Raw genomic sequence first — 27,279 nt, forward strand, 5'->3', positions numbered from 1 at the left:
GGTGCTCCCTCCCATTTTTGCTGCCACAGTATCGGCCCCTCTACCTTCTGGGCAGAGACCCAAGTGGACTAAAGTCTGTCAACTGTTCTCTACCTCCCCCCAAAGCTAAGATTGCAGGAAATTGGAATGAGAAAATGTGGCAAAACATTTTCCACGTTTGTGTGGTACTTAGTACTTACACTGTGTAACCTCAATAGATTGCTTTGTTTGAAGGGGGATTACGTGGACTTGTCACTGCATGGGCATATGGCACACGTCCCAGGTCAAATCACCTGGTCTGGCTCGAAAATCCTCTCTCTCTCTCTCTCTCTCGCGAGCGCACATACTTTTTGTACTCTATCTCTCTCTCTCTCCACCCTCAAACCCCTCTACTCCCTCTGCTTTGTCACACACTTTCTGTAAATACTCTCTCTTTCTCTCTCTCTCTCACACACACACACAGGCACCCCACAAACCCCTCTACTCCCTCTGCTTTGTCACATGGCAGAGCTGACCAGGATGCCATTCCTTTCATTATGAACTCCAACCCTTACTCAAGCTTACAGAAGGGCACTTCAAGGTGCCACAACCAGAGTTAAATGGCAGCCCTTAATCTCAAGTAGAGCGTGCGGCAGTGATACAATCTTCTCGACATCCAATAACAAGCTGCAGAGAATCTTCTGGGCATGCTTATTCTGTTTAAAGAAGCCGAAATACTATTCTGCAAATGTCTTCAGACTCAGCAAGGATAGCTCCAAAGTACATATAACCTTGGCGACCCTCAAAGTATGTATCAGGCTGGCGGCAGCGGTCCTCTCTACACCCCGAGAACGCGAAAAAGCCTCCTAGAGAACTTCTCACCCACAGGATTGAATGTTCTGGTTGTTGATGATGATCTTCTTTGCTTGAAGGTGCTGGAGAGAATGCTAAAGCAGTGTAACTACACCGGTAGGCGATGCTCCTGATGATCACTTGAATGTGGCATTTCCTTGGTTTGCGTTTTGTAAAATCTGCAGGTGTGTCTACAGAGGGTTGTTTGAGGATACCCATGTACTCATTATGACTATCTGATGAATAAATCTTGGTTTATCACATTTGCTGCATGTGATTGCGAAGCAAGATTGGATTCGACATTGGTGAGAGCTCCTCCGTCAACGACATCAGTGCTTACATGCCTTCGCAATTCTAGCTAAAGTGAGAGCGGTGTGAGTGGGTGTGTCATACTATGTTTTTGCCCAACATGCAATGAGAGACATTGTATTACAATGAAAACGCATTTCTACGGTGTGAAATTGTGTTTGCAAGATTGAGTTCAACATTGATGATAGCTCCACCGCAGTAGCATTATTGCTTACATGCCAGGGCAATTGTAATTTGAGTGAGAGAACTGTGTATGTGGGTGTCATGGTACGTATTTGTAGTTTTGTGTTTGTTTTTTAGATGGATCAATTACGCGAATGCTTAATTTGTATGGATCAAGTAGTCATGTTTGCTATAGCCGCTACTGAGATATTGGGGCCTAAGAAATAACATTGGGATATGTGGTTGCCAGTAACTACATGTAATGAAGTCAGTGGTGCTTTGAAGCTATTAAGAGAGAAAGAGAGGGACTTTGACCTTGTCATTAGTGATGTCTACATGCCTAATGAAGATGGGTTCAAGTTACTGGAGGTTATTGGTCTCGAGCTGGACTTACCAGTTATCAGTAAGCAACTCTTTCAATGTTATTGTTAATTTTGCACCATCATAAGGTAATGTGTGTCACTGGCTAAGTGGAATGAAATATGCTCTTTAGTGAATAGCGGCATACTGAATAGAGCCGATTGTGCACTGTATGACGGATTAATTATGAAGTAATTGTCTTCTTGTTTACTTGCATGTGGCAGCCTTCATGGTCATATTCGTGGTGTCCATGCATGTGTGCGCATGGATTGAGTACACATATGTATACATTACATATAACTCTAAAGCAGCTCAGCTCCTCTTCTTCGATGCAGTGATCTCTGCAAATGCGGACCTCAATGTAGTCATGAAAGGTGTCCTACATGGTGCTTGTGATTATTTGATTAAGCCAGTACGAATCGAAGAGCTGAGGAACATATGGCAGCATGTCATCAGAAGAAAGGGTAAAGACTATGCTAGGGCAGATCCTCCGGAAGAAACAAACGCAGATCCACAGCCTTCCAAATCCCGAGAGGAAGCTTTTAGAAAGAGAAAAGAAGTTCTTGAGATACCAGACGTTGGTGAAGAGGATATTAGCAGCAGTCCAAAAAAGGCACGAGTGAATTGGTCGCAACAATTACACCAACAATTTGTTAGCGCAGTAAATCAAGTTGGTGTCGATAGTAAGTCTCTTGCATTTCGTTTTGTGGTAGTTACGCGATAGTTATGTCTGAATGCACGTTGTGTGGACCATGAATCTGGATGTGTATGTCTGCTTGTGTGTGCGCAAGCATAAATGTATGTATATATGCTTGCACCCCTTTTGAAAAATTAATCAGGACGACTAGTTTCTTGTTGATTGGCAGATGCATGTATATAGCTAACAGTAGGTTGCTGATATATATTCTGACTCTGTTACATTTGCAGAAGCTGTTCCCAAGAAGATTCTTGAGATTATGAATGTCCAGGGACTTTCTCGTGAGAATGTTGCGAGCCATTTACAGGTACTTGCCTCTGCTCCTTTTTTTTTTTCCCAGAGAAAGTCTTGTGGTAATGTACGGTTCTCGTATGCATCGATACATCTATGTGCATACACTAAACAAGCAGGCAGTGTGCATGTACCAAGTTTATGGAGGCTTACTTAGGCAACGGCATGCATGCAACTGTGTGGGGTGTCTAGATGTTTGGGGTTTTGTTTCTAGAAATCTCGTATACAAAATGACAGATGTTTTGACAGCTGGAGATTGTTGTCAAATGAGACATCTGTTGAGGTCGGAAGAAAGCCAAACTATGATAGGTATTAGGACCCAGCCTGCTGTGAAACAAAAAGTACTTCACCTCTGTTTCAGAACCATGCCTAACATGGTTGACTGCATGCAAACACTTCAGGAACTTCCACCAAATACTTTGAACACTGTCCTATTCTTCCGCTCCACAACTCCATTCTTTGAAGGTGATCCGGTTCGCAAGCTCTCGCTTTGATTGTTCGCACAAAACTAAATAAAAGCATTGGAGGTAAACTCCCCACCTTTGTCCGATTGAATAATCTTCACCACTTGATTGCTTTCCTTCTGACGCCAATCCTTGAAGAGGCCAAATTCCTCGTTCTTGTGCTGTAGAAAGCATACCCAAGTAAAGCGGCTGAAATCATCCACCAATAACATGAAATAAAGAGCCTTGACGAGGGAAGGGGTCTGCATAGGTCCACAAAGGTCGGTGTGAACCAACTTCAAAACGGATATGGCTGGGCGTGTAGCAAGCCGCTAAATAGATTCTCGATGTTGTTTCCCACGAATGCAAGTATGCATTTCCCATGCTTACTCCCAACATCTGGTAAGCCTGTGAGCATTTGCTCATGAAAAGCAAGTCGAAGAGCATCATTGTTCAATGACCAAATGTGTAATGCCAAAGATCACCTATGGGTATCCGTGTTGCTGGAGAAAGAGCATGGATCTTGTAGAGTCCATTGTCCACCGAGCCCCCTTTGACCTCTTTGCCGGATTGCCAGTCCTGTATAGATACGACATCCTCTGTAAAGATCACCTCCCTGCCAAGCTTGCACACCTTGTGCACAAACCCTAAGATGAAATCCCCGCTTTGGAGCATAAAGTACCTTGGAGGTATGCATACCCCCTTTCCCTCGTTGTGAATAGGAATTTCAGATCTATCGCCAATGAAGATAGTACCACAATGTCGTCGCATGTTGGACAAAAGATCCTTTGAATGTGTCATGTGCCGTGAGGCACCACTATCCAGAATCCAATCATGATCATCTCGACCCGCAAGAGTCTACACAACCTCCGATGTCCCTGGAGAGTTTTTGTGAGGGGAGAATCTCCAAATGAACAAAGGCTGGTGACTGTACCACTGCCGTCGAAGAAGTCGAAGCATCTCCAACTCGCTTTGGACACTTCCTCCAATAATGTCCATTCTCATTGCAACTGTTGCAATGCCGTTTGGCCTTCAAGGCTTCCTATTCGGCATCACTCTTCTTGTCTTTGGTGTAGTTGCTTTTCTTCTTACCCTTATTCTTCTTGTAGTTGGAAGAATTGGTCAAGGCTTTTGATCTTGGTGAGATCTTGGTACTTGAGCAGATTTTGGCACATAAAGAAAGAAAAGTTAAGGGACAAGTTGCAAGACGCTGTCACAAGACGGGCACCACGTGCCAATAGAAAAGAACAGACTGAACAGACTTTTAGCACTTCAATAACAACTGAAATGAAAGAGAGACGACACGTGACACGGAGTGGCGGAATTTCACCCCAGAGATTATTGGCCCCAAACCTTGGGGCCTCTTTCGGTATTTCTTTATATTGTGTCAACTCAGTATAAGCCGGTACTCCAGACTTTGCACCTTCTCCAGGAAGCATGCCAGAGAATGAGACCTAACCTCATATTCAAAGGCCCTTGGGCTGAAAAGCAGTTTACATGAAAAGCCTTCAAACTCAAAAGCTTCTGGTCCAAAAAGCAATGCCAAAAAGCTGCCAACGTAATTTACGAAAATCCATACAGCCTGCCACGTCATCAGCCAGCGTAATTTTTGGAAATCTGCCATGTCATTAGCAGCTACACAATTTCTTGTGTGTGTGTGTGTGTGGGGGGGGGGGTCGTGCTTTATTTCCTTTGTGTCACTTGCGGCCCCATCGGACGGGGTCCCCATAAGTTGGTAGGACTTCTTCTGTTACGTGTTCTTCTTAGGGTTTAGGCCCCTTGGCCAGCATCTACAAGTTGGCTCCATTCTTTAGGCTTTGACAAGTCAGCAGTTTGTGACAGACGCTATTTGGTGAAGTTCAAGAACTATCCACCTATGGATGCAAAGTGGATGGAAGAGCATGAATTGAGAGTCACCAATTGTATTGCAACTTTACCTTGAGGCCTTTGGGTTACAGCCTACGTATGCCCCAACCCAACGTGTTCAAAGGAGGGAAAATGATGGAGCTAGCACATCAAATGTACATGCGGATTCAGTGCAATAGAAGTGTGCATCGCTCTTTAAACGTTAAATGTATAATGTTCACTTCTATAATAGATAAAATGACAAAAGTATAAAGGTCTTATTAAGTCATTTGTATATTTGTGTTATGACCTTTCTTGCGGGTACATGCGATGATAAATGGGTGCTAACAACACAAGATCATCAATGGCATGTATATATGGCATGCAATTGAGGACGTTTGCGATTTCAAGAGGGGGATATGTCACAAGGACGTGGCAACTTGCTAACCTTAGTTGTTGGTTTCTTTCCCTTGATTTTTGTTTAATTTTTGGGACCCTCTTTTTGAAGTTGCAAATGGTCGGACACTGTATGGCCAATGTGAAATGGTCGATAGCCGAGAGTTTCACCCGCAGACGGGAAGGCCTTGTCGCCACGAGTTGGTCAGGTCGACGTGCATTGAAATCCGAGCAGTAAAAGTATGTCTAGGCTCTACTCAAAGTTTGAAGAGAAGATCACCCGATAACTTGGCTGCATTGAATTTTTGGTGAATGTGGTCCCAGTGGTGATAGATGGTCATATGATCGGTGGAAGTGCCATGGAAGCATCTCCTAAAATTTAGGGAACTGCTATTTTGGGTCATGAAATCTATTCTCGTCATTAGCCCCGGAATGACAAGAGGAACATTTTATTACTCTGCCGCTAAGTCAACTGAGCAACCGGTTGATATATTTTTATACTGGACGGTACAAAACGGGAAAACCACGCATGAGTGCCATTTGGCACATTTTTGGGCACTTTCCAGCTTGAGAGAGAGAGAGAGGCTTTGAAATTAAACGTGGGGTTGCATTTTCAGCCGTATGGTGGATTGTTGCAGGTATCAAAGCTACTGTGTGCTTGCCTACCCTCTATGTACAGTGAAGTGCAAGAACTGAAGCCTTACACAGCATTCACCGCTCTCTCGCCCCACTCCGTGCAGATATGTGATGCCCCACAAGAGTGCTCGTCATTTGACCTATGTACAATTGTGTGGTCATATGCTTTTGTGCCGAGGCAAGAGCCTCTTTGAGCAGGAACAGGAGTAGCTAACTGCTACTCCAAAAGCAGGCACCGATGAGGTAATAACCTCCCCGTACAGGTGCATTTTTAGCACTCGTTATGTGCTGTTTTTGGACTATTTTTCAGCCTTATGGATGCTAGAAGCATTGGGAACAATGCCCCACTGTTAGAGGACAGTAATGGGGGTGTTTAGGGCTGAAAACATGTGAAAAAGCAGTAGTTACAGAGAGCTGTAATTACTGTTTTTGAGCTGAAAACAGAGGGTTTATGCCATTGCAAGCGAGTCCGGACATGGGGTTTGCTGAGAGCAAGTTTTGGAGCTGTTATGTTGCCGAAATTCTGCTAGAACAAGTGTCATCTAGCTGGATACAGGTGAAGATCCCCAGGATTCAGTCTTGTAACTTTCTACCCTCTCAAAGATAAAGAAATACCGAAAGGGGCGTCTTTGGGGCCAATAGGTTGTCGGCGTCTGCTTGGTAGCGCTTTAGCTTCCAAGCCGTGTGTTTGAAGTATCAATTCCCGTTACAGGTTTTTATCGGCAAAGTTTCTCTGTGTCCTAAAGTCTAAAGTAAAGTTTTGGGTGAAAGCCTATGTCTACCGCCCTACGGGCCGATTTCGCACTTGGTGAAGGATTGTCCAAGGGGCCGAAAACACAAAAAAATTGATCGTAAGAGAGCTTGATCTTCTCAGCCACAACATACCCAACAGAGTTTTACTCAAGCAGCAAGGCACTGCGTGCCAGAATGATAGAAATAACAGGGGTAAGAGTCGGTAGCACCCTAGTCAAAGCGATCAGTAGAGTTAAAGACGGAGACAGGTAAGCAGATAGGGGCACGGCCAGCTTGTCCTTGTTTACAGACGGGTAGTGAGATAGCCTATTGAGGATGCAAAACAGCCTCCAAATAGGCATCCTTATGAGATATTACTATACCAAGAGCCAAAGATTTAGCCAAAGCAGTTGGACCTGCAAGCAGAGTGTGATATGTCACCAGCGTGTGACTACTATCTATCCTTTTTGTTGATTTCTTTCTTATTATTTATTCATTTTCACTTTTTGGAAACACCCCTCTGGAAATCTAACTGCCCTGCATTGCATAGCTAGTGTGGAACTGTTCAGAGGGAGTCCAGGCGCGAGGGCAAGAGAACACTAAGGTTGGATAAGGACTATGGTTAGCCAAAGTGGGGTCATTGACTAGCCAAAGTGGAATCCTTTGCTACATAGGCTACATTTCAGTTTTTGATGTGGCTGCAGTGTACAGACAGGGTCAGATGACCTAGAAAGATTTAATGGCAGTATCTGCCAAAATTTAGGGAACTGCTATTTTGGGCCTGAAAATGTGTTTGTGTCATTAGCTCTGGAATGACAAGAGGAACATTTTATTGCTCTGCTGCAAAGTCAATTGATGCACCAGCTGAGATATTTTTAGCTGGGAATGCCCAAAGTCGGAAAGTGTGCCATGTGGCACTCTGTGAGCATTCTGCTACTCCTGGCCAGAGAGGGGGCGCCTATAATGAGAGAGGAGACTCATTTGCAGCTTTGTCACAGGTTAAGAGCTAGTGCTTCCTTTCCCTCTTATGTACAGTGCGGTGCTAGGAGTGATGCCCTGCACGCTACGCACTGCCCTCTCTCCCCTATGGCAGTATGTTATGCCCCTCTAGTGGGCTTTTCATTTGACCAATGTACAGTTATGTGGGTTCATGGGCAATTGCCGAGGCAAGAGCCTCTTGCACAAGTACTGGATTAGCTAGCGGCTAATCCCCCGTAGGTGCGCAGGTGAATTCGGAGAGGTTTCACGTGCGAAATCTCGTCCGATTCAAAGGGCAATTAGCCCTATAGGTGCGGGAGCTCGAGTACTTGCTACGGATGCGACCGGCACGTAAAACGGAGCACGAAACAGTGAATTACAGCCTGCTGTGTATTCTTGCAAGTTTAGGGTTTTGGCCCTAAACGGACCCTAATACCCCCAGGAGGTTCGGGGACGCGAGGGGACCGCTGTACAGGTGATCTGGCGTATTTTCGGGGCAGAAAACAGAGAATTCAGCGTTCTGCAGATTCTTGCCAGGTTTTGCAAAGTGTCCGTATGCGTCGGGAAAGTCATCCAAGGCGTGGGAATACTGACTGTGAAGGGTCTAGTACAGTTATGTTGCTGCAATCGGGCAAGAACAGTTGAAATTCAGCCAAGGTTGTGCGGGGCAGCTTGTAGGGAACCACAACGTTTATTCCCTCTTTTAAAGAATAAAGAAATACCGAAAGGGGCCCCTATTTAGGGGCCAATCTGGTGTCGGTCTTCTCATACAGGTGCAATCTAGCAACCTGTATCCCTTTCCGCTTTGTTGTGTCTTGAAAGTACAGGTAAAGTGGGCGACAAATTAAATGGGTGAAAGCAAATAAAGTTAAAGTATAAGGTCTACCGCCCTTTTTGGATTAAACAGGCCGGTTTCATGGTTCCATCGCCGGGATTAAATCACTTTTTCCCATAGAAGTGAGCCTTGGTCAGTTTGGGTTTGAACTTTGAAGACACATGGGATCATAGTGCTAGATATGGTGGGCGACAAGCCAAATTCAGATGCAAGTGAGCTTTGCAGAGCATGGGGAAAGGTCAGGGATGAAACAGTGCTTATCTTCTTTGATCCAGGTGCCAAAGCCAACTTCATTTCCCCAGAATTGGCTTCAAAGTTGGGAATTAGACCTGAAAAGATGGGGTATACAGCAGAGGTAGGTTTGGCATGTCTTGGCCATACAGAGGCTGTGACACCCATCATCGGAAAGTTGCACCTACATATCCAGTCCTATGTAGATGCTGAAGAATTTTACATCATGCCACTGGATGGATGTGATGTGTTGTTAGGCATTCCTTGGTTGTTTCATGTACAGGGAATCATGGATGCCTACAACGAAAAGATCACTGTACAGAGCAGGGGAAAGACTCACATTTTGGATGTAAAGCTTAAAGGGGAGTCTATTCCCACTGTATCAGCTTCTGCTATTACTTCTGTAATGAAAAAGCATCTTTTTGCGTACTTGATTTTTGCACATGAAGTGTCAGATTGTGATGAATCAAATTTATCTGTGTTAGATAAAGAAAGGTGAATGTTTTTACAACAGTATAGTGACTGTTTTTCCGATTCATTACCGTCTCAATTAGCGCCAGAGAGACCCAAGGACCATGCGATAGATTTGGTGCCAGGCAGTAGCCCACCAAAGAGACCTCTGTACAGGGTTAGTGCGGCTCAACAGAAAGAGATAATGAGCCAAGTACAGGAGCTGTTAGAAAAGGGGCTGATTCAGCCCAGTTCATCTCTTCTCCAGTGCTGTTGGTGCAGAAAAAGGATGGCTCATGGCGTATGTGCATCGACTACCGTGCACTGATCAAGAATACCATCAAGAATAGGTTCCCTATACGTAGAATTGATGATATTCTAGACAAATTAGAAGGAGCAGCTATGTTTAGCAGGATAGGTCTAAAGTGGGTACCATCAGATCCGCATTAGAGCAGAGGATGTGCACAAGACTTCTTTTAGAACGACGTTTGGCCTTTACGAATTTTTAGTGACGTCTTTTGGTCTCACAAATGCTCCTCCTACGTTCAGTAGGATGATGGACATAATTTTCCGTCCACACCAGCAGTTTGTTGGTACATTCTTTGACGACATGAGTCTACTCAAAGAATGAAGAGGAGCATAGGCATCACTTGGCCATTGCATTCAAAGAGCTACGCAGCCATAGGTTGCTCATCAATGCAAAGAAAAGTGAATTTTTTCTAGAAGAGATTCACTTTCTGGGATACATTGTCTCAAAGGATGGTGTCAGAATTGATCCTGCTAAAGTTGAAGCGATCAAGTCATGGCCAGATTTGAAGACGGTCACGATGTCCAAAGCTTCTTAGGACTATGCTCCTATTACAAAAGGTTTATCCGAAATTTTGCTAAGATTGCTTCATCTTTACATGCTCTTCAAAAGAAGGCAGTCACCTTCAGATGGACACAACTTTTAATCTCTTAAAGGAAAAGATGACTTCAGATCCGGTCATTGTGTTGCCAGATCTTAGGAAGTCATTTGTGGTCCAGTGTGACGCCTGCGGTAGTAGCATTGGTGAAGTGCTAATGCAAGATGGCAGGGTAGTAGCCTATGAGAGTAGAATCTTGCAAGGGCCAGAAAAGACTATGCAAGTCTATGAAAAGAACTGCAGGCCGTGATTCATGCGCTCTTAAGTTGGAAACACTACCTGCTAGGTGCAGATTTCGTTGTCCAAACGGATCATCAGACCTTGCGATACTTCTTGACACAGGCAAATTTATCTGAGAAGCATATGCGATGGGCAAATATCTTGTCCATGTTCCATCTTCAGATTGTGCATGTGGAAGGCAAGAAGAACGTTGTGGCTGATGCCTTATCAAGGAAGCCACAAATTTCAGCTGTGTCAATTCCTTATCATCATGAGCTTGATGATATGAGGGAACAATATGCAAATAATGAAGATTTTGCAAGGGTCTTCGAGCAACTAATGGATGGACAACGTCATGAACACTATCTTCTCAAGGATGGCTTTATGATGATGCATGGTAGATTGCGTCACAAAGCCATTGCGACGCAAAGTTATGAAAGAGAGTCATGTCGCACCATATGCAGGGCATCGTGGTATCGATGCTACAGTTAAAGCAATTTAGACATTCTTCTACTGGCCTACATTGAGAAGAGATGTGGATGCCTTTGTGCGAGAATGCATGATATGCCAGAAGGTCAAGTTTGACAGGCAAAAGGCATCAGGGTTATTGCAACCACTGTCTATTCCTGATAAACCATGGGAAAGTATTGCTATGGATTTTATCTTTGATCTTCCGAGAACGCAGACAGGAAACGATGGTATTTGGACCATCATTTGCAGATTCAGCAAGTAGGCTCATTTTATTCCTGTTAGGAAGAAGATAAAACCAGATCAGATGGCACGCTTGTTTATGAGCAATATTTTCAAGTATCATGGCATGCCACAGTCGATTGTTAGCGATCGTGATCCACGCATGACAAGTTTGTTCTGGAGAGGCTTGTTTGAGAATATGGGCACAACGCTCAAATTCTCTTTGTCATTTCATCCTCAAACAGATGGGCAGTCAGAAGAGGCAAATTCTACTGTCCTAGATCTGCTGAAGTGCTATGTGTCAGAGCATAAAGGAAAGTGGGAACAGTATTTGCCATTGGTGGAGTATGCATACAATAATACAGTGCATTCATCTACTGGCAAAGCACCTTTTGAGATAGTTGAAGGTGGCAAAAAAGTTCCTCCCATACCGCGTACAAAGGACAAGAGATTTGAAGCAGATAAGTATGTTGAGGACATGGATGAAATGTACAAGAAGGTCAAAGTGTCCTTAGAAAAGACTCAGGCAAAGCAAAAGAATGCAGCTGATCGTCACCATCGTGAAGTGGTATTTTCACTTGGTGATTGGGTGCTTCTGCGCTTTGAAAAGGCAAGGTTATAGAAGATGAAGGGCAAGGAAAGACTGTTTCCAAAGCTCAGCATGCGTTACTATGGGCCTTTTCAAGTATGCGACATAATCAATGATGTTGCATATAGGCTAAAATTGCATGAGAGTTGGAAGATTCACAATGTGTTTCATGTGAGTCTTCTCAAACCCTATGTGGGTGATGTGCCAGAAGATATGCCAGCTGAAGATCAGTCGGAAGTCGAGGAACTTGACGAGATCTTGGTCGCGGAACTGATTTTGGCACATAAAGAAAGAAAAGTGAAAGGCAAGGTTGCTAGGTGTTACTTGGTGAAGTTGAGAAACTATCCACCAATGGATGCTAAGTGGATGGAAGAAGGTGAACTTGTAGAGTCACCAACTGTGTTATCACTTTACCTTGAAGCCTTCGATTTGCAACCTACCTTGACCCCTTGAGTTTGAAAGCTACATGGATTGTCAGTGTGACAATGGCTTCTGAAAGAAATGATGTACATGGTATTTAAACTGAGCTCAAATCAAGTACATGTTACATGAATGTTAGAGCTGTACAAATTGTTAGTTTGGCAATTGCTCTTACGGAATGTCCAAAAGTGTGGTTAGTGCTATAGAAGTGAGTATTTCTTGTCAGTTTGTCAAGGATACAGTAATTGCTTCTATTAAAGGGTACATGTGTAACTGCATTCTTAAACTGTCGGTTTGGGTATGCTCGAAAGTGTTACTGGATCCAACGTGTACTAAAAGACAGTGGTAAAATGCGTAGCTACCATTTTGTCATTGGAAAGTTAATGACTCAAAGCAATGGCAGAGTGCAGCTACCACTATGTCATTGGGGCAGGGTTCACACGCAGGCAATACCTGTGTCGACGAGGTGTTGAATACACCAGGGTTGACAATGAGCATGTATGTGTCGTACATGTGTCGACAGGTGTTGAATACACCAGTGTTGACTGTGAGCATGTACGACATAGATGCAAACGAGGACGTTTGAGATTTCAAGAGGGGGGTATGTCACCAGCGTGTGACTACTATATATCCTTTTTGTTGATTTCTTTCTTATTATTTATTCATTTTCACTTTTTGGAAACACCCCTCTGGAAATCTAACTGCCCTGCATTGCATAGTTAGTGTGGAACTGTTCAGAGGGAGTCCAAGCCCGAGGGCAAGAGAGCACTAAGGTTGGGACAAGGACTATGGTTAGCCAAAGTGGGGTCATTGACTAGCAAAAGTGGAATCCTTTGCTACATAGGCTACATTTCAGTTTTTGATGTGGCTGCAGTGTACAAAGAGGGTCAGATGACCTAGAAAGATACAATGGCAGCATCTCCTAAAATTTAGGGAACTACTATTTTGGGCCTGATAATGTGTTCGCGTCATTAGCTCTGGAATGACAAGAGAAACATTTTATTGCTCTGCTGCAAAGTCAACTGATGCACCAATTGAGATGTTTTTAGCCGGGAATGCCCAAAGTCGGAAAGTGTGCCATGTGGCACTCTGTGAGCATTCTGCTGCTACTGGCCAGAGAGGGGGCGCCTATAATGAGAGAAGAGACTCATTTGCAGCTTTGTCACATGTTAAGAGCTATGGAGTGCTTCCTTTCCCTCTTATGTACAGTGCGGTGCCAGGAGTGATGCCTTGCACGCTACGCACTGCCCTCTCTCTCCCCAATGGAAGTATGTTGTGCCCCTCTAGTGGGCTTTTCATTACCAATGTACAGTTATGTGGGTTCATGCGTGATTGCCGAGGCAAGAGCCTCTTGCACAGGTACTGGATTAGCTAGCGGCTAATCCCCCGCAGGTGTGTAGGTGAATTTGGAGAGGTTTCATGTCAGAAATCTCGTCCGATTCAAAGGGCAAGTAGCCCTACAGGTGCGGGAGCTCGAGGACTTGCTACGGATGTGACCGGCACGCAAAACGGAGCCCGAAACAGTGAATTACAGCCTGCTGTGTATTTTTGCAGGTTTAGGGTTTTGGCCCTAAACGGACCCTAATACCCCCAGGAGGTTCGGGGACGCGAGGGGACCGCTGTACAGGTGATCTGGCGCATTTTCGGGGCAGAAAACAGAGAATTCAGCGTGCTGCAGATTCTCGCCAGGTTTTGCAAAGTGTCCGTATGCGTCGAGAAAGTCATCCAAGGCGTGGGAATACTGACTGTGAAGGGTCCTAGTATAGTTATGCTACCAAAATCGGGCCAGAACAGTTGAAATTCAGCCAAGGTTGTGCGGGGCAGCTTGTAGGGAACCACATCATTTATTCCCTCTTTTAAAGAATAAAGAAATATTGAAAGGGGCACCTATTTAGGGGCCAATCTGGTGTCGGTCTTCTCATACAGGTGCAATCTAGCAACTTGTATCCCTTTCCCCTTTGTTGTGTCTTGAAAGTACAGGTAAAGTGGGCGACAAATTAAATGGGTGAAAGCAAATAAAGTTTAAGGTCTACCGCCCTTTTTGGATTACACAGGCTGGTTTCATGATAAGTCAGTAACGTGGCATGACCAAGTCTTGACCAATGGAATAGATCCCGGCTGAGGGGCATAAACCCTAGCAAAAGAAGAAGATACAGAAAATTTACCAACTTATTAAAGATGGCCGAAAGGCATAAAAGATCAAGATCGGTTAGGATTAAAAATCCTAACCCAACCAACTTACAAAACCTTGGCCGAGGGGCCTAAACCATAGATAAAGCAGATCCTTTTAGACTTGATGCTTTTTATGTGAGATGCTGTTGATTCTGGCTAAGGGACTTCAAATTATGTAAGTTGGGGTCTTTCTTTGGCATTCTACTCTACCGCGTGGAAAAGCAAATCAGAGTTCCTAGAGCTTGTACTTTGTGGAGTGTAATAATAAAGAAATACCAAAAGGGGTACCAATCTTTGGGGCAGAGCGTCTTGGCTCAGAATTCCACCGTGCCGTGTCGACCATTTTCTCTCTCCACTCTTTCTTGTTTTGAAGTGCTAAAAGTGTTGCTGAGTGTGTAGATTGCAATTATCATGTGTTTCCGTTCGATCCCTCACTAGAAGTGATTATAGTGGTATCAGAGCACAATATGCTTCCTTGCCCTCTGCAAATCGAAGCACGATCCTGTCAACATGGACAGAGCACCGGGAGATTACACTGTTGAAGGAGGAAATCCACCTAGCCCATCCACTTAAAAGCAACCTGAAGAGACACATGCTTAGTACGTGGTTCAACAATTAGTATACCTAGTTGCACAACAAAAACAAAGACCAACGGATGATAGAATTGACTTGGAAGCTTTGCACAGCTATTTGGACACCTTGAATCTTTCTACTAACTCTGTTATGCCTCTCCAACCTTCTCAGATTTACTCCTCTTCCTCCCGACCCTTCTCGAAATCACCCGGTTACCTCATCACAACAGAGCTCTAGAGACATCTCTCAATTTTTGGGAGGCATTTTCAAGCAGATGGCATCAGAAGAATGACCACATGTAGCTTTTGCAACACCATTACCGTTTCCTTCTGCACCTGCACCCTATGTTTCACCACCACCTACGACTACTCCTCCCCCCTCCTATTCATTAGATGGGCACCGTTGTCACTACTGTTACTACTTAGCACCTCCAATGGTAGATTCTGGTCCAAAACCTTTTAAGGATGGTGGTGCTACAATTAATTTATTCACTTTCTCAGGCTTCCAAGATTCTCACAACGCTCTCAAGTTCCTACAACAATTTGACGTCTCGAGCTTCCTTGATGAGACCTTCGCATTAGACATAATTGTAGCTTGGTCTGGCCTTAGGATGTACCCCTCGGAGACTCTTCCAACATACAACCAAAGATTTTTGGACGCTTATCTACCAATATCAACTTTTTGAGACATTACTTTTGCAGAACAGAGTGAGAAGTACATTGTGGGCCTACCTTTTCCATTGCGGGATTATTATATAGGAAAAGTAATCTCAAATATGCGTCAACTTATGTCACATGCAAGAGTGGATTATCACATTATGAAGAAAGAACTAGTATTTAAGAACATTACTGCCCTGCCCTCGAGAAGAAACCAAAAATCACGATCCTTCGAGCAAGATACCCCACACCCGCGAACTAATATAGTCTCCAATACTCCTACCTTAAGTTGACTTCCGAAGAGATGGCACAGTACTAATCAGAAGGAAAGTGTTACAAATGTGGCCTTCATGGCCATATTTCCTGGGATTGTTTGACAAACCCGAATAACAAAAGATCACTTCCATATGAAACCACAGAAAACAAAAAGCCCCGACCCTCAATTTTATTGATTTCTGACTTGAGAGGACCATTGACACATCCCATGATTCATGTGAAGCTTTGGGAAAAGTCAAAGATCAAGATGCCCTTATCCTCTTTGATTCATGTTCCTTGCAAAATTTTATCTCCCCAGAATTAGCTGAAGATTAGGGATTGAGAAATATGCCAAGGGGACGCAGCATTAACAATCCAAATCATATCATGCTTATGAATAGTTAGTGGGAAACCAATAACAAAATACATAGGATTGTGCTCTTCACGTATCTGAGTGGGCCGGCGAAGAGTCCTTTCCAGGTTCTTGGCGTTCTCCTTCGACACCATACAGTTCGGTACCAGTACCTCACTTTGAAAAGGAGGGGATGTCACGTGCACATCTAACCCTATGTGTACGTGGACAAGCTACTTCATGACATGGGTTCAGTTCAGTTTAGTTCAGTTAGCTTAGGAAGTGTTTCGGCACTTTTGTGAGTGCTCGCAGACCGTGCATGCCCAGACACTTAGATTAGATGCATATCCTCTGGTTGCACACAGCATGACATGAAATTTCAGTCAGAACCCATCGGGAGCGTTTTTACAGTGCATAGACCTATTTTCCCTATTTTAGCCAATTTTCACTTATTATTTTTAAGTGACTTTTGTTGGGAAACTGGGTAGGGCAATTTTGATAAACAAGTACATAAGAAACCTAGCGCTAGCACTTTCTGGTAGAAGAGACAACAGGAACCCAGTGTTCAACAGACACCTTCTCAGCAAGACCCCCCCCCCCCGGCAGCCAACACAACGTTTTCAGTCAAAGACCAGCCTAGCGTTTTTGCCAAGGACAGCCAACGTTTTTGCATTGTAGCAGCCTGGCGACAACAGGATCAAGCAGAAGCCTAGCGTTTTTGCATCAAGTACCAAATCAGCCCTAGCGTTTTGGATCAGCACAGCCTCCTAGCGTTTTGTAGATTCATCGCGAGAAACCCTAGAAGCATCAGCTTTTTCAGTTTTCAGCTTCAAGACACCGTAGAACAAGTCCCACACCTCGCAGATCTCACCTTCCCGCAGCAAATCCTCGCCGCACGGTCAGATCCACCGAAGTTTGCAGATTCAGCCGGAAAACGCAGATTTCAGCATCTACGTTTTCAGCGCGTTGTCGTCGCATCGTCGCCATCGACATCGTCACCAACATAGAGTCAGAATTCAGCAGAGAAAGATTTGCAGATTTCAGCCCTTAGCATTTTCAGATTTCAGCCCGTCTCATCGTCGTCCTCATCGTCGTCGACATCGTCGGCAAGTCCAAAGCATCGTAGAGATTTGTGCAATCAATAGTAGACCGCTCTCGCCATAGAGAGTGGGGCCTTCGGAGGAGGGTTTGACAACATTCTGGTGTCGTATTCTCTTCTCTCTCTTTATCTCTCAGTCTCAGCACCTTCATTCACAGTTTCCATTCACTTTGTTTGTGATCACTTGCACTCTCACACTAAAGGAACGTAAGGCTCTCCCTTCCGTAAGTAAAAGGAACCCTTGAGCACAGTTCGGAGCACTCATCTTGAGCAAGGTTCAGCATTCACTTCCGCTACACCTTACACATCAATCATCATCATCATACATTCATTCAAATTTTATAAAGCAAAATATTATCGTCAATCGAAAAGTCATCAGATTCATCCGTCGTTGCTCTCAATTGCTTTCAGATGCAAATTCCTTGCCATTTCATTCTCGATTTCACCTTTAAAACAGGCGAAAGTTTCAAGCAGAGGGTTCTCCTCGTTGCAATAGAGTGGATGTCCAGTTCCATGCTTCCAAATGCATGTTCCTCGCTCCTATCACCTGTTATCTGCACACAAATAACAAGAGCTTCCAAAAACTTTGGTTTTTCACGTGCTGAAATTTATTGCAAAAACCCTAATTTTCTACTGGAAACCCTAATTCTCAAAGTTTTCGTTATCAAAATTCATTCGCGTCAATGCATAGAGCTTGTTGAGAGGATCAACTTTGCCTCCTGTCGCATATCCAAATTCTCAACCATTGAAGACATTTTTAGAGGTCTTTGCAACACAAAAAAGCGTCAAAAAAGCATGTTCTTAGAGCTTTTTAGGGCCAAAACGAACTCCTTTATCCCCTCCTCCTCCTCTTGTCGTTTCTTCTTGATCCGACTCCATAGCTTTCAGTTGTAGGTTCATGTAGCATGTTTTCTCCTCAAAAAGGGAAAAAAATAAATAACTTCTTTAGAATCTCTGTGTTCTCTGTCCATGTCAATAAGATCTTAGGTTCTTTATGGCTTATGCCCCTTAACATAGAGCCATGAAGATGGGCTATGCTTGATGCGCGATGGACTAAGGGTGGGAGTAGCTAGTAAGTCCGGGGTAGGGACACGAAGATTCTTTGATAAAAAAATTTCTCTGAAATCTAGAAATCTTGCTCTATCTGCTCTTTGATACAACCAGTATGCTTTCAAAAAAGCACATGCCTGAAGCTCTGATACCACTGTAATCACTTCCGACGAGTGATCGGACCGAAACACAAAGATAACCGTAATCTACACACTTGGCAACACTTTTTTTACTTCAAAACAACTTGAAAAGAAGAGCCCACACAGCGCGGCGGAGTTCCGAGCCAAAATGCGTTGGCCCCAAAGACTGGCGTCCCTCTCGGTATTTCTTTATTATTAATTAGCAAAGATACAACTTCCGAGGGTCCAACTCTCTTCAAGACTCTACGTCCAGATGCTCTCTAAGAAGTGGCCCTCTAGGCACTTATAATGCTAGTGCTAAAAATTGTCAATTTCAGTCAGCACAAAAAGTGGAAATTCCGTACAGCTGCCACGTGGCACTCGTCAGCGCAATTTGCGAAAATTTACCACGTCAGCCTGTCAGTGCAGCATCCGAAAATCTGCCCATCACCAACTTGTCATAGTATGAGCTGTGCTTTCCAGTGGTGGCTGCTCCTTTATCTGTCTAGTGTCTAGTGTGAAGAAATCCGTAATCTGTCTCAGGTATTGTCTCTCTTCAGATCTCCTCAGTAAACTATCTTTGTGTTTGTGTAATTCAAGTAGATGTAGTCCAAGACACCTATGGTCTTGATAGCTCATGACTTTGGAGAAGGGTCTGAAGCCCTCTATGAATAGGCATTGGAAGCCACCTCGTATCTCGTACTACAATGTGCACTGACATATATAATGCATCTCTGTCTCTGGCTCTGTATGGCATAGGCGACATATCCTACTAGCTACTAGTATCCCTCTGCATCTACCAGTCTCAATCTCGAGCTAGTGTGAAGACGTCCGTAATGGCACATCGTAACCCATCAGATAGATGTGTATCCATGTTACTGGGTTGAATCACAAACCCATCCCCTGTGAGTTGGAGATGATGCTCTCTATAGAAAGCCATCTTCGTGCCCAACTCCTGTGTCGGCTCTATCCATGTCCTTCTGATGTCCAGTTGGGTCAGGTCATGGCCAATGAGTCTAGTAATCTCCACCCGTGTAAGAGACAACGATGGTGCATCAAGGGAGTATTGGAAGGGAGGCAAGTTGTCCATGTTGAAGCCATGTATCTAGAACCATGATGACATCTGACGTTTGGACTTGTTCTGCGGTGTCGTTGAAGCTGAAAACTGAAACGCTGATGCTTCTGGGGTTTCTGTCGCGATGAATCTATAGAATGCTAGGAGGCTGTGCTGATCCAAAACGCTAGGGCTGATCTGGTACATGATGCAAAAACTTTAGGCTTCTACTTGATCCTGTTGCCGCCAGGTTGCTGCAATGCAAAAACGTTGGCTGTCCTTGGCAAAAACGCTAGGCTGGTCTTTGGCTGAAAACGCTGTGTTGGCTGCCGGGGGGGGGGGGGGGGGGTCTTGCTGAGAAGGTGCTTGTTGAACACTGGGTTCCTGTTGCCTCTTCTGCTAGAAAGTGCTAGCTCTAGGTTTCTTATTTACTTGCTTATCAAAATTGCCCTACCCAGTTTCCCAACAAAAGTCGCTTAAAAATAATAAGTGAAAATTGGCTAGAATAGGGAAAATAGGTCTATGCACTACAAAAATGCTCCTGATGGGTTCTGACTGAAATCTGATGGTCATGCTGTGTGCAACCAGAGGATATGCATCTACTCTAAGTGTCTAGGCATGCACGGTCTGCGAACAGACTCACAAAAGTGCGAGAACACTTCCTATGAATTGAACTGAACCCATGTCATGAAGTAGCTTGTCCACGTACACATAGGGTTAGATGTGCACGTGACATGATGAATAAAGATTATGATTAAGATTAAGATCTTGGGTGTGTGCACACACCACAAGCAGGATTCAATGACCTTTTACAGGCATTGGCTAAGATATTGAGTGTGTGATTGACATCCAAGCAAGATCCAACGACCTTTTACAGGCGTTGGCTAAGATACCGGTCTAAGGCAGATTTTTAGACGCACCCGAGGTGTCTGCAGCTAGCTTTTCTTTGTGCATGGCTATCATGACACAAGAATGCATGACTGAATGATCAATTGTGAGATTTTAAGTTGCATAAATGTTAGAACTTCACAGACGCTTACACTTACCTTGGAGTGGTTTTCAGCGGACCCACATTCTCACTCAGAAGAGCAGCAGAGACCAGACTAACTAGAGCCCACGCAGCACTGGGTAGATTGGAGAGGATGTGTTCGCAAGTTCAGTTTCAGGAGCCCCGGACGAAGCTCTGGCTCTTTGACACCTTGGTGGCTTCAGCATTGCTCTATGGGGCTGAGATATGGGGGCCCTCTTTGGATCACCACGGGAGGTCGGGTCGCACAGACGGATGGGGGAACATGGAGAAACCTCTCGTCTCTATGATCTCGTGACTCATTAGAGCCAAGGCATCAGTACCACGGGCCATTATCCGCGAAGAGCTAGCGGCCCCCCCACTAGTGGTGGAGGCGCTCACCAAATCAGTCTCCTTCATAAACCGCACATGGGAACTTCCCAGAGACAGATATGCTCGCATAGCACTTGAGTCCTCTCGACAATTAGCCATACAAGGAGATACAACATGCTGGTACGGGGAGATGACATCATGGTTTCAGGCGCATGGGTTCAGCATAGACAGGCTGCCACCATTCCAGTACTCATTGGATGCACCATCCCTCATTCTTACACGGTCGGAGATCACCAAGCTCATCCGCCAAGATCTGACCCAGCTAGACACCAGGAGGACATGGATACAACCAGCACAAGAATTGGGCACGAAGATGGCTTTCTACAGAGACCACCTTCTCCAACTTACGGAAGATGGTTTTGTGACGAGACCAAGATACATGGATACCCACTTGTCTCATGGGATACGATGTGCTATTGGCCAACTACGCACATCGTCTCACCAGTTGCGGATTGAAACTGGGAGATACAACGGAGTACCAGCAGAGGCCAGGACATGCCCCTTGTGTGACATGGAACCGGAGATAGAGCTGCATTATACATGCCGCTGCCCTGTCTACTACGAGATACGAGGCCGATTCCACTGCTTGTTCAGAGAGGGTTTTGGACCACTCGCAAGAGTAATGGGATACGAAGATCAGAGATGCCTAGGTTTGTTCTTGCTCGAGCTGCGCAGACACAGAGAGAGCTTGATGAATGGCAGGGCTAGCCAGTCTCAAAGACGGATCACAGACTTCTTCAGAGCAGACACAGGACAGCCGCAAGAGCCACTCCCACAGCAGAGCTCCTCCTCGTCTCACACCAGCGGCACATTGATCGACCGAGCGATTGAACTAGGGAAATCCAAGCGCCCATGACTGCGAAGGACTACACAGCACCGACGGAGGCTACGTCAAAAGATTCGGAGCACGCTAGCTAGGCATGCACGACGCCCGGTCAGACTACTAACCATGGAGGAAATTGATGAGATTCGCCAACGACCGATGCTAGATTTTTTGTGATAAACCGCCCATTTTTGCTTAGTCTTTTGCTTAGCTCACATCGACCAACCTAGGATCCCATAATATATATCTTTGTTTTGTACTGTTGGTAGGTTATTTTCGTTTCTCTGACTTTGTATCAGATCCACCACCTTTTAACTTGCTGGTCTCATAGGTCACTATGGCCTTTTGAAGACGTTAATATAACATTTCATTTCATCTCTCTCTCTCTCTCTCTCTCTCTCTCTCTCTCTCTCTCTCTCTCTCTCTCTCTCTCTCTTTTGTGTATTCTCTTCTGAAGTCCGTACACTGCCATGCCAGCACGATTTGCGACGGGTTCGTACAGCTGCCACGCCATCATGTCTTCTACGATAGTCTTTGTGTGTGAATGTGGCTGCTTTATTTTCGGACGGGGGTACCCTAAGTTGTTGGGGTTAGGATTTTAATCCTAACCCTTCTTTAATACTTGGGACACTCAGCAAGGATTTGTAAGTTGGTGAGAAATTGTCTTCTTCTGCTTTTGTTGGGGTTTAGGCCCCTCGGCCGAATCTGCGAGTTGGCTAGGGTTAGGCTTGGAGAGCCCTAACCCATTGGGTGTTCAGTGGCTTAACATGTCAGCAGTTTGTGACACGTTCAATGCATGATCGATCGCCTAGTATGTCTAGTATACCTAGCATACCTTTCATGTATCATACCTTTCACTGTTAAACTCACCACATGATTGCGCACATCACACTTAACTTCCATGTATCATGCTTTAAGCTGGTTAGGTTTTTTTCTCAATTCTTCATTATTTGTTCTCTCCAAGAAGTAAACGAGAAAATAAAGATGAGAAAAGGTTTATATAAAGTTCAAAAAGTGTTCCATTGGTTTTTTTTGTTAGATCCAAAAAGAAAAGCCTCCATTGTAGGTGATCATTCCTCTTGTGAGAACAAGAGAAAAGCTGAGCTCTGATACCACTATAAATCCACTCCAAAGCAAAGTGAGATTGAAAATTGTAAGAAAACAGAAACAAATCACACTTTAATACTTGAAGTTGAGACAGAAGAGGTGGAATCCCCCTTTAAAGAGTGCTTGCCCCCAAATAGGACCCCTGGCGTCTCTCTATTTTATTTATAGAGAAAGTTTACAACTGCTCTAGGCAACCATGCACTCATCTGTTTACAACTAGCATTGAGCGCTCAAATTTATAGCCACTTTGGCCCCAAAAGCACTTAAACAATCATCTGTTATTTCAGAGTGTTTAAAACACTCAAAATCATCTGCTGTGTTTAAAGCACTTAAATAATCTTCTAAGTAAAAGAGCTTCCCGGAAAGCAACCTCAGCGTCAAAATCAGCCATGTTAGCTTTAATCCAGACGCTGCCTGCCATGTCATCGTCCGTACAGCTGTGATTTTGGTAGAATTTGTACCATGGTCCATGTTTTATGGGTTGCAGTGGTCTGATTTGGGTGTCGGGTTTGGGATGGCTGTGTTTGTAGGATCCGTGTTCCCATTGCAGCACCTCGTCACAATTTTTTTTTGACTTTCGGTTTAAGCACTACCCCTCCACAATCAGAAGAGACCATGGACTTAGTGCCTTGTCGATTGCACCTGATAGAGCCTTGAGATTCGGCCAACTAAGATGCCCCATGTGGGCTTGTGTGTGAGGAGGCCCAAAAAGTTAGGGTTTATGCTCTGCGCAATGGGGTGCCGCACAAGCTTACACACCTAATATTGACAATGTTTTAGAGATACTAATGAGGTTGAATAATGGCTATTAGGGGCTCAAAAGAAAGCTCTGATAAGAGGCTATCACTACCACCATGGTAAATGGAAATTGTGCCATCGCCAACAATTTCACAAGCTTCATCATCCCCCAAGTACACATACCCAAAATTACCTTTGGTGTAATCGGTTCCATCAAATTGAACATTGAGGGTTAACATTAATCCACACAATGATTCAATTAGAGATGCAATTAGGGAATTTAGTCAAAGGGTTGTTAATTGAGCTAGTATGAGATTAGGAGAGCAATTAATGGAATCTTATGCACCAATGCAGCTTTAAACTCCACTAATCACAAGCTAGCTAATCAAGCAAGATACTACATCATGGTATTGCCAAATAGCATGCCCAAACTCAACTAGTATCACTAGTGAGAGAATACTAAGGATTAGTTACATTAACTAAGTGGAAATAATCCTCTTCAAGCTCCGATACCACTTGTTAGAGACTAAGCATTCATGATTATAGCACACAAGTATATATGGATGCAGAGAGAAAATAAACTAGCTTTGCACTAGACTTGAAAGAGTGTGTACAAGCTTGCTCCTCCTTTAGGAGAGAAGTAGCATCTAGGGCTAACATAAATGCAGACACAGCAAGTGAAAATCTCCCCACAAAGGTGGTACAAACCGAATAAAGATGGGGATGCATTTGGCTCCTTCTACAAGTAGGCATGCCACATATGGTATACGACTCCACATGATTATGGCTGGCACGCAGGCTCCATGTAGACAAAGAGAAGAGTACATACAAAGATACAAATGAGATAGCCAAGAGAGGTTTCACTAAGATGCTCGGTCATAGGACAAAGCCAATACCCTAGGATGCCTTGGTCCACACTCAAGGCCAACCGAGGCATTTTACTGTTAAGGGTAGGATGTCATCACTTAAATGCCTCTGTTCGCCATTTCAGGCTGAGGGAGATACCGTGTTGAGAAAGCTGCAAAAAATACTCCCACACTAGCCGGTTGTAGCTTACAGCTCAAAAGTCATTCATGAGCTTTCCTTTTCTATTCTAGCTAGGGATTTAGTCAGGATTATGCTTCATTGTTGTGAGTCGTGACATTATATGTTGATGGATATTGTACCTTGTTCTGGTCTGGACATTTTGGCCTGAAGTAGACATTTATTATTCATTCTTTCTGCTTACTAATTTTGTCTGCACAGTTCTCTCAATATAGCAGCCAATGAGTTGATTGGTTGTCATACTTCTGACAAATTTGTCATTCAGTTGGTAAGGTGTGTGTTTTAATCGTTGATGCAAGCAGCAGCAAGCTATTCTAAGGGCATACTTCTGACAAATTTGTCATTCAGTTAAAAAGGTGTGTGTTTTAATCATTGATGCAAGCAGCAGCAAGCAGATATTTGTTCCTTAGAATACAGGGGTCATTTTTCTCTGTTTGTTAGATTGGGCTTTAACTTTTGATCTTGTTGGAAGATCTACTGTTTTATACGGTGCATGTTGACAAATGCAGAAATACAGGTTGTATCTCAAGCGACTGAGCGGAGTCGTCCCTGAGCCCTTTCCAGTTGCTTCGTTCCAGGCTTCAGAGGATGGCATAACAGGAGGCTCCATGGTTGTAAAGCCAGGAAGGAAGGGTTCAGAACCCAGTGCAGGTGTTAAAGGGCTAAATCTGGGTGCTGGATTGTTGTCAAAATCTGGGAGAGGGAATAGCCTTGATTCGGGCACAAAGAAATCGCTGTCCCAGTTGAAGTCCTCTCAGCAGAAGCAAGCTGCAAATAGAGCTCAAGTATTATCTGCAATTGGTGTTCAAGGGTTGCTTTATGATCCATCTTCTTCCCAGGGAGGGTTGGTAAGAATGGCCTCTTTGGATCTCGGTTTCCTTGCGCAGGCTACCAATTCTTCCAAAGGCTCTCTTGGAGCACCTAGCACCAAACTTATAGATGATCTTGCCAGGTTCAACATAAACAGAACTGTTAAGCTGGAGGATGACCTACTATTGCCTGTAGCTGCACTAGGAGAATGTATGAGGATTCAAGGCTCTCTGCAAGAACCCGTTTCAAACCCTAATGTTGCTGTTGGGGATGACGGAAAGGAGGGGGGCAGCATCAGTTGCCCAAGTAATATCAGAGGTGAGAAAGCTTATCTTTTCTTGTTTAATTTGTGTTGGTCTCTATATCCTGTTACTTTTTCCTTTACATAGTGTGTTCCCCCCCCCCCCCCCCCCCCAATCATTGCCTCCTTTCTTGATGTGGACTATGTAAAGGTAGCACAGGCTCCATGTACATTTACATCGTTTTGTCTTTTGCATGATTTCCAAGTTCACAAGCTTCTGCTCTCAGAAGCAAACACGAACACACTCCAAATTATTTGTCTGTGGAATTGTTGATTTCAATGTTGAAAAGCTCATGTTTGTTACACAGGGCCAGTATACATGCAAGGCTTAGTGGAGGAGGCAATGAAGCATGAAGATGACCGAATGCAAGAGGGCAATGTTTCCTATGGCATGGCATCTAGTTTGTTTGCCTCGCCTAATGTGCCAGTACTTCAAGCAGAGGCTCCATGGTCAGCGAGTGGCGAGCCAAGTAAGCCTAATTATGACCAGCACAAGTTGCAACCTATTCAAGAAGCTGCAACAACGGTGGGTAGGTCAGGAGAAGAGGCATCCAAAAACGCCAACATGTCAAGGCAAGGCTTTGAACCTTCACCAGGGTCCACCGGCACAGTGATGAGTGGGGAGACTTTCTCTGACTGTAGTTTTGAGGCACTTATAGAGAATCTGGGCATCATACCCCAAGCGGGGCCGCACGTATCTACACAGCAAACAAGCTCAGACCTTCTTGATGTCGATGAGTATCTTCAAGTAGACTAAGTAAGCTGGGTGGTACCTTGTAAGCTGCTTTGATAGTGCATGGATAGATAACATGGACCTGCACTAGCTAACATGGGAACATTTTTCTCCCTACATGGTAAATCTTTGTTGATTTTGCCCAAAGATTTTGCAGAGACAGCTTCAAATGATTTTCCCTTTGAGGTCTCTTTGTATTTTGTTCTACTCTATATTCTCATACCTGCAATTATACAGCGCTTTTTTTGTAATTAGCTTTACTATTCTGGACTTTTTCTACAAATAGGCATTCTACTCTATTTCTGGATATTAATTTCTGCATGTTTTGTATGTAGTGACGGATGCAGTGATTGTAGCCAAGCTCTTAGGGATGTTAAGATGCCCTACATGATCCAAATCACAAGTATTTAGCTACTCAACCCTGAATCTCGATGAAGATTAACTCTGTCTGTGAGTGCATGATCCATAGCCCCCTTCGACAATCCTAGCTCATTTTGCAGGTCCATAGCCTTGACATATTCCGGTCTTATGGAAGTCTTTGCATTCATTAATAAATAGAAGTGTAGAATATGTAGAATACCTTCTTGAGACCACATGTTTTTCCAAGTGGAACCTTCTCATTTGTCCTTCCATTTGCAATTGACCCAACTTGATGTTGCATGGATTTTCCATTGCGATCCAAAATACATTTTAATTTATGAGGCCCTATTGAAGGCTCAACAAGGTCTCTGTAAACCCCTTCGATGCCTATTTTGCTATCATTGCGCAGTCACTTCCACAAGTGGCTTGCACGGAATACTGGATCTACATGTGTGATGGTATGTATGTCCACCTTTTAAGCCACTTGACAGTAATTTAATTGGTCCACAATATCTATGAGATAAGGAGATTGTCCAATTTTTAGGAGTTCTGAATTATTTACAAAATGGATAAAGACTAGGTCACTTTCCTCAAAAAACCCATGTAAGGCTCCAATTGGTGAGCAACTTCTAACAT

At 44.2% G+C, this 27,279-nt stretch overlaps 1 protein-coding gene across 9 annotated transcripts; it reads left to right on the forward strand.

Annotated features, from left to right (window-relative positions):
- The first annotated feature begins 292 nt into the window (after window positions 1-292).
- On the forward strand, window positions 293-26,590 carry LOC147439660 (uncharacterized). Of its 9 annotated transcripts, none has more exons than XM_086485479.1 (7): window positions 785-995; window positions 1,096-1,173; window positions 1,532-1,684; window positions 1,866-2,324; window positions 2,569-2,645; window positions 24,949-25,567; window positions 25,859-26,590. In XM_086485479.1, exons 3-7 carry the CDS (start codon window positions 1,618-1,620, stop codon window positions 26,305-26,307), a joined length of 1,671 nt encoding a protein of 556 aa, XP_086341605.1. In that variant the 5' UTR covers window positions 785-995; window positions 1,096-1,173; window positions 1,532-1,617; the 3' UTR covers window positions 26,308-26,590. The 9 variants fall into 9 exon arrangements, with proteins under 9 accessions (XP_086341598.1, XP_086341604.1, XP_086341603.1 ...); XM_086485480.1 differs by having other exon boundaries at window positions 1,100-1,173; XM_086485472.1 differs by lacking the exon at window positions 1,096-1,173 and having other exon boundaries at window positions 293-927.
- Window positions 26,591-27,279: the final 689 nt, after the last annotated feature.

Source organism: Adiantum capillus-veneris, chromosome 16 (genome assembly GCF_014529385.1).
Source record: "Adiantum capillus-veneris isolate H3 chromosome 16, ASM1452938v2, whole genome shotgun sequence".
Classification (NCBI taxonomy): domain Eukaryota; kingdom Viridiplantae; phylum Streptophyta; class Polypodiopsida; order Polypodiales; family Pteridaceae; genus Adiantum; species Adiantum capillus-veneris.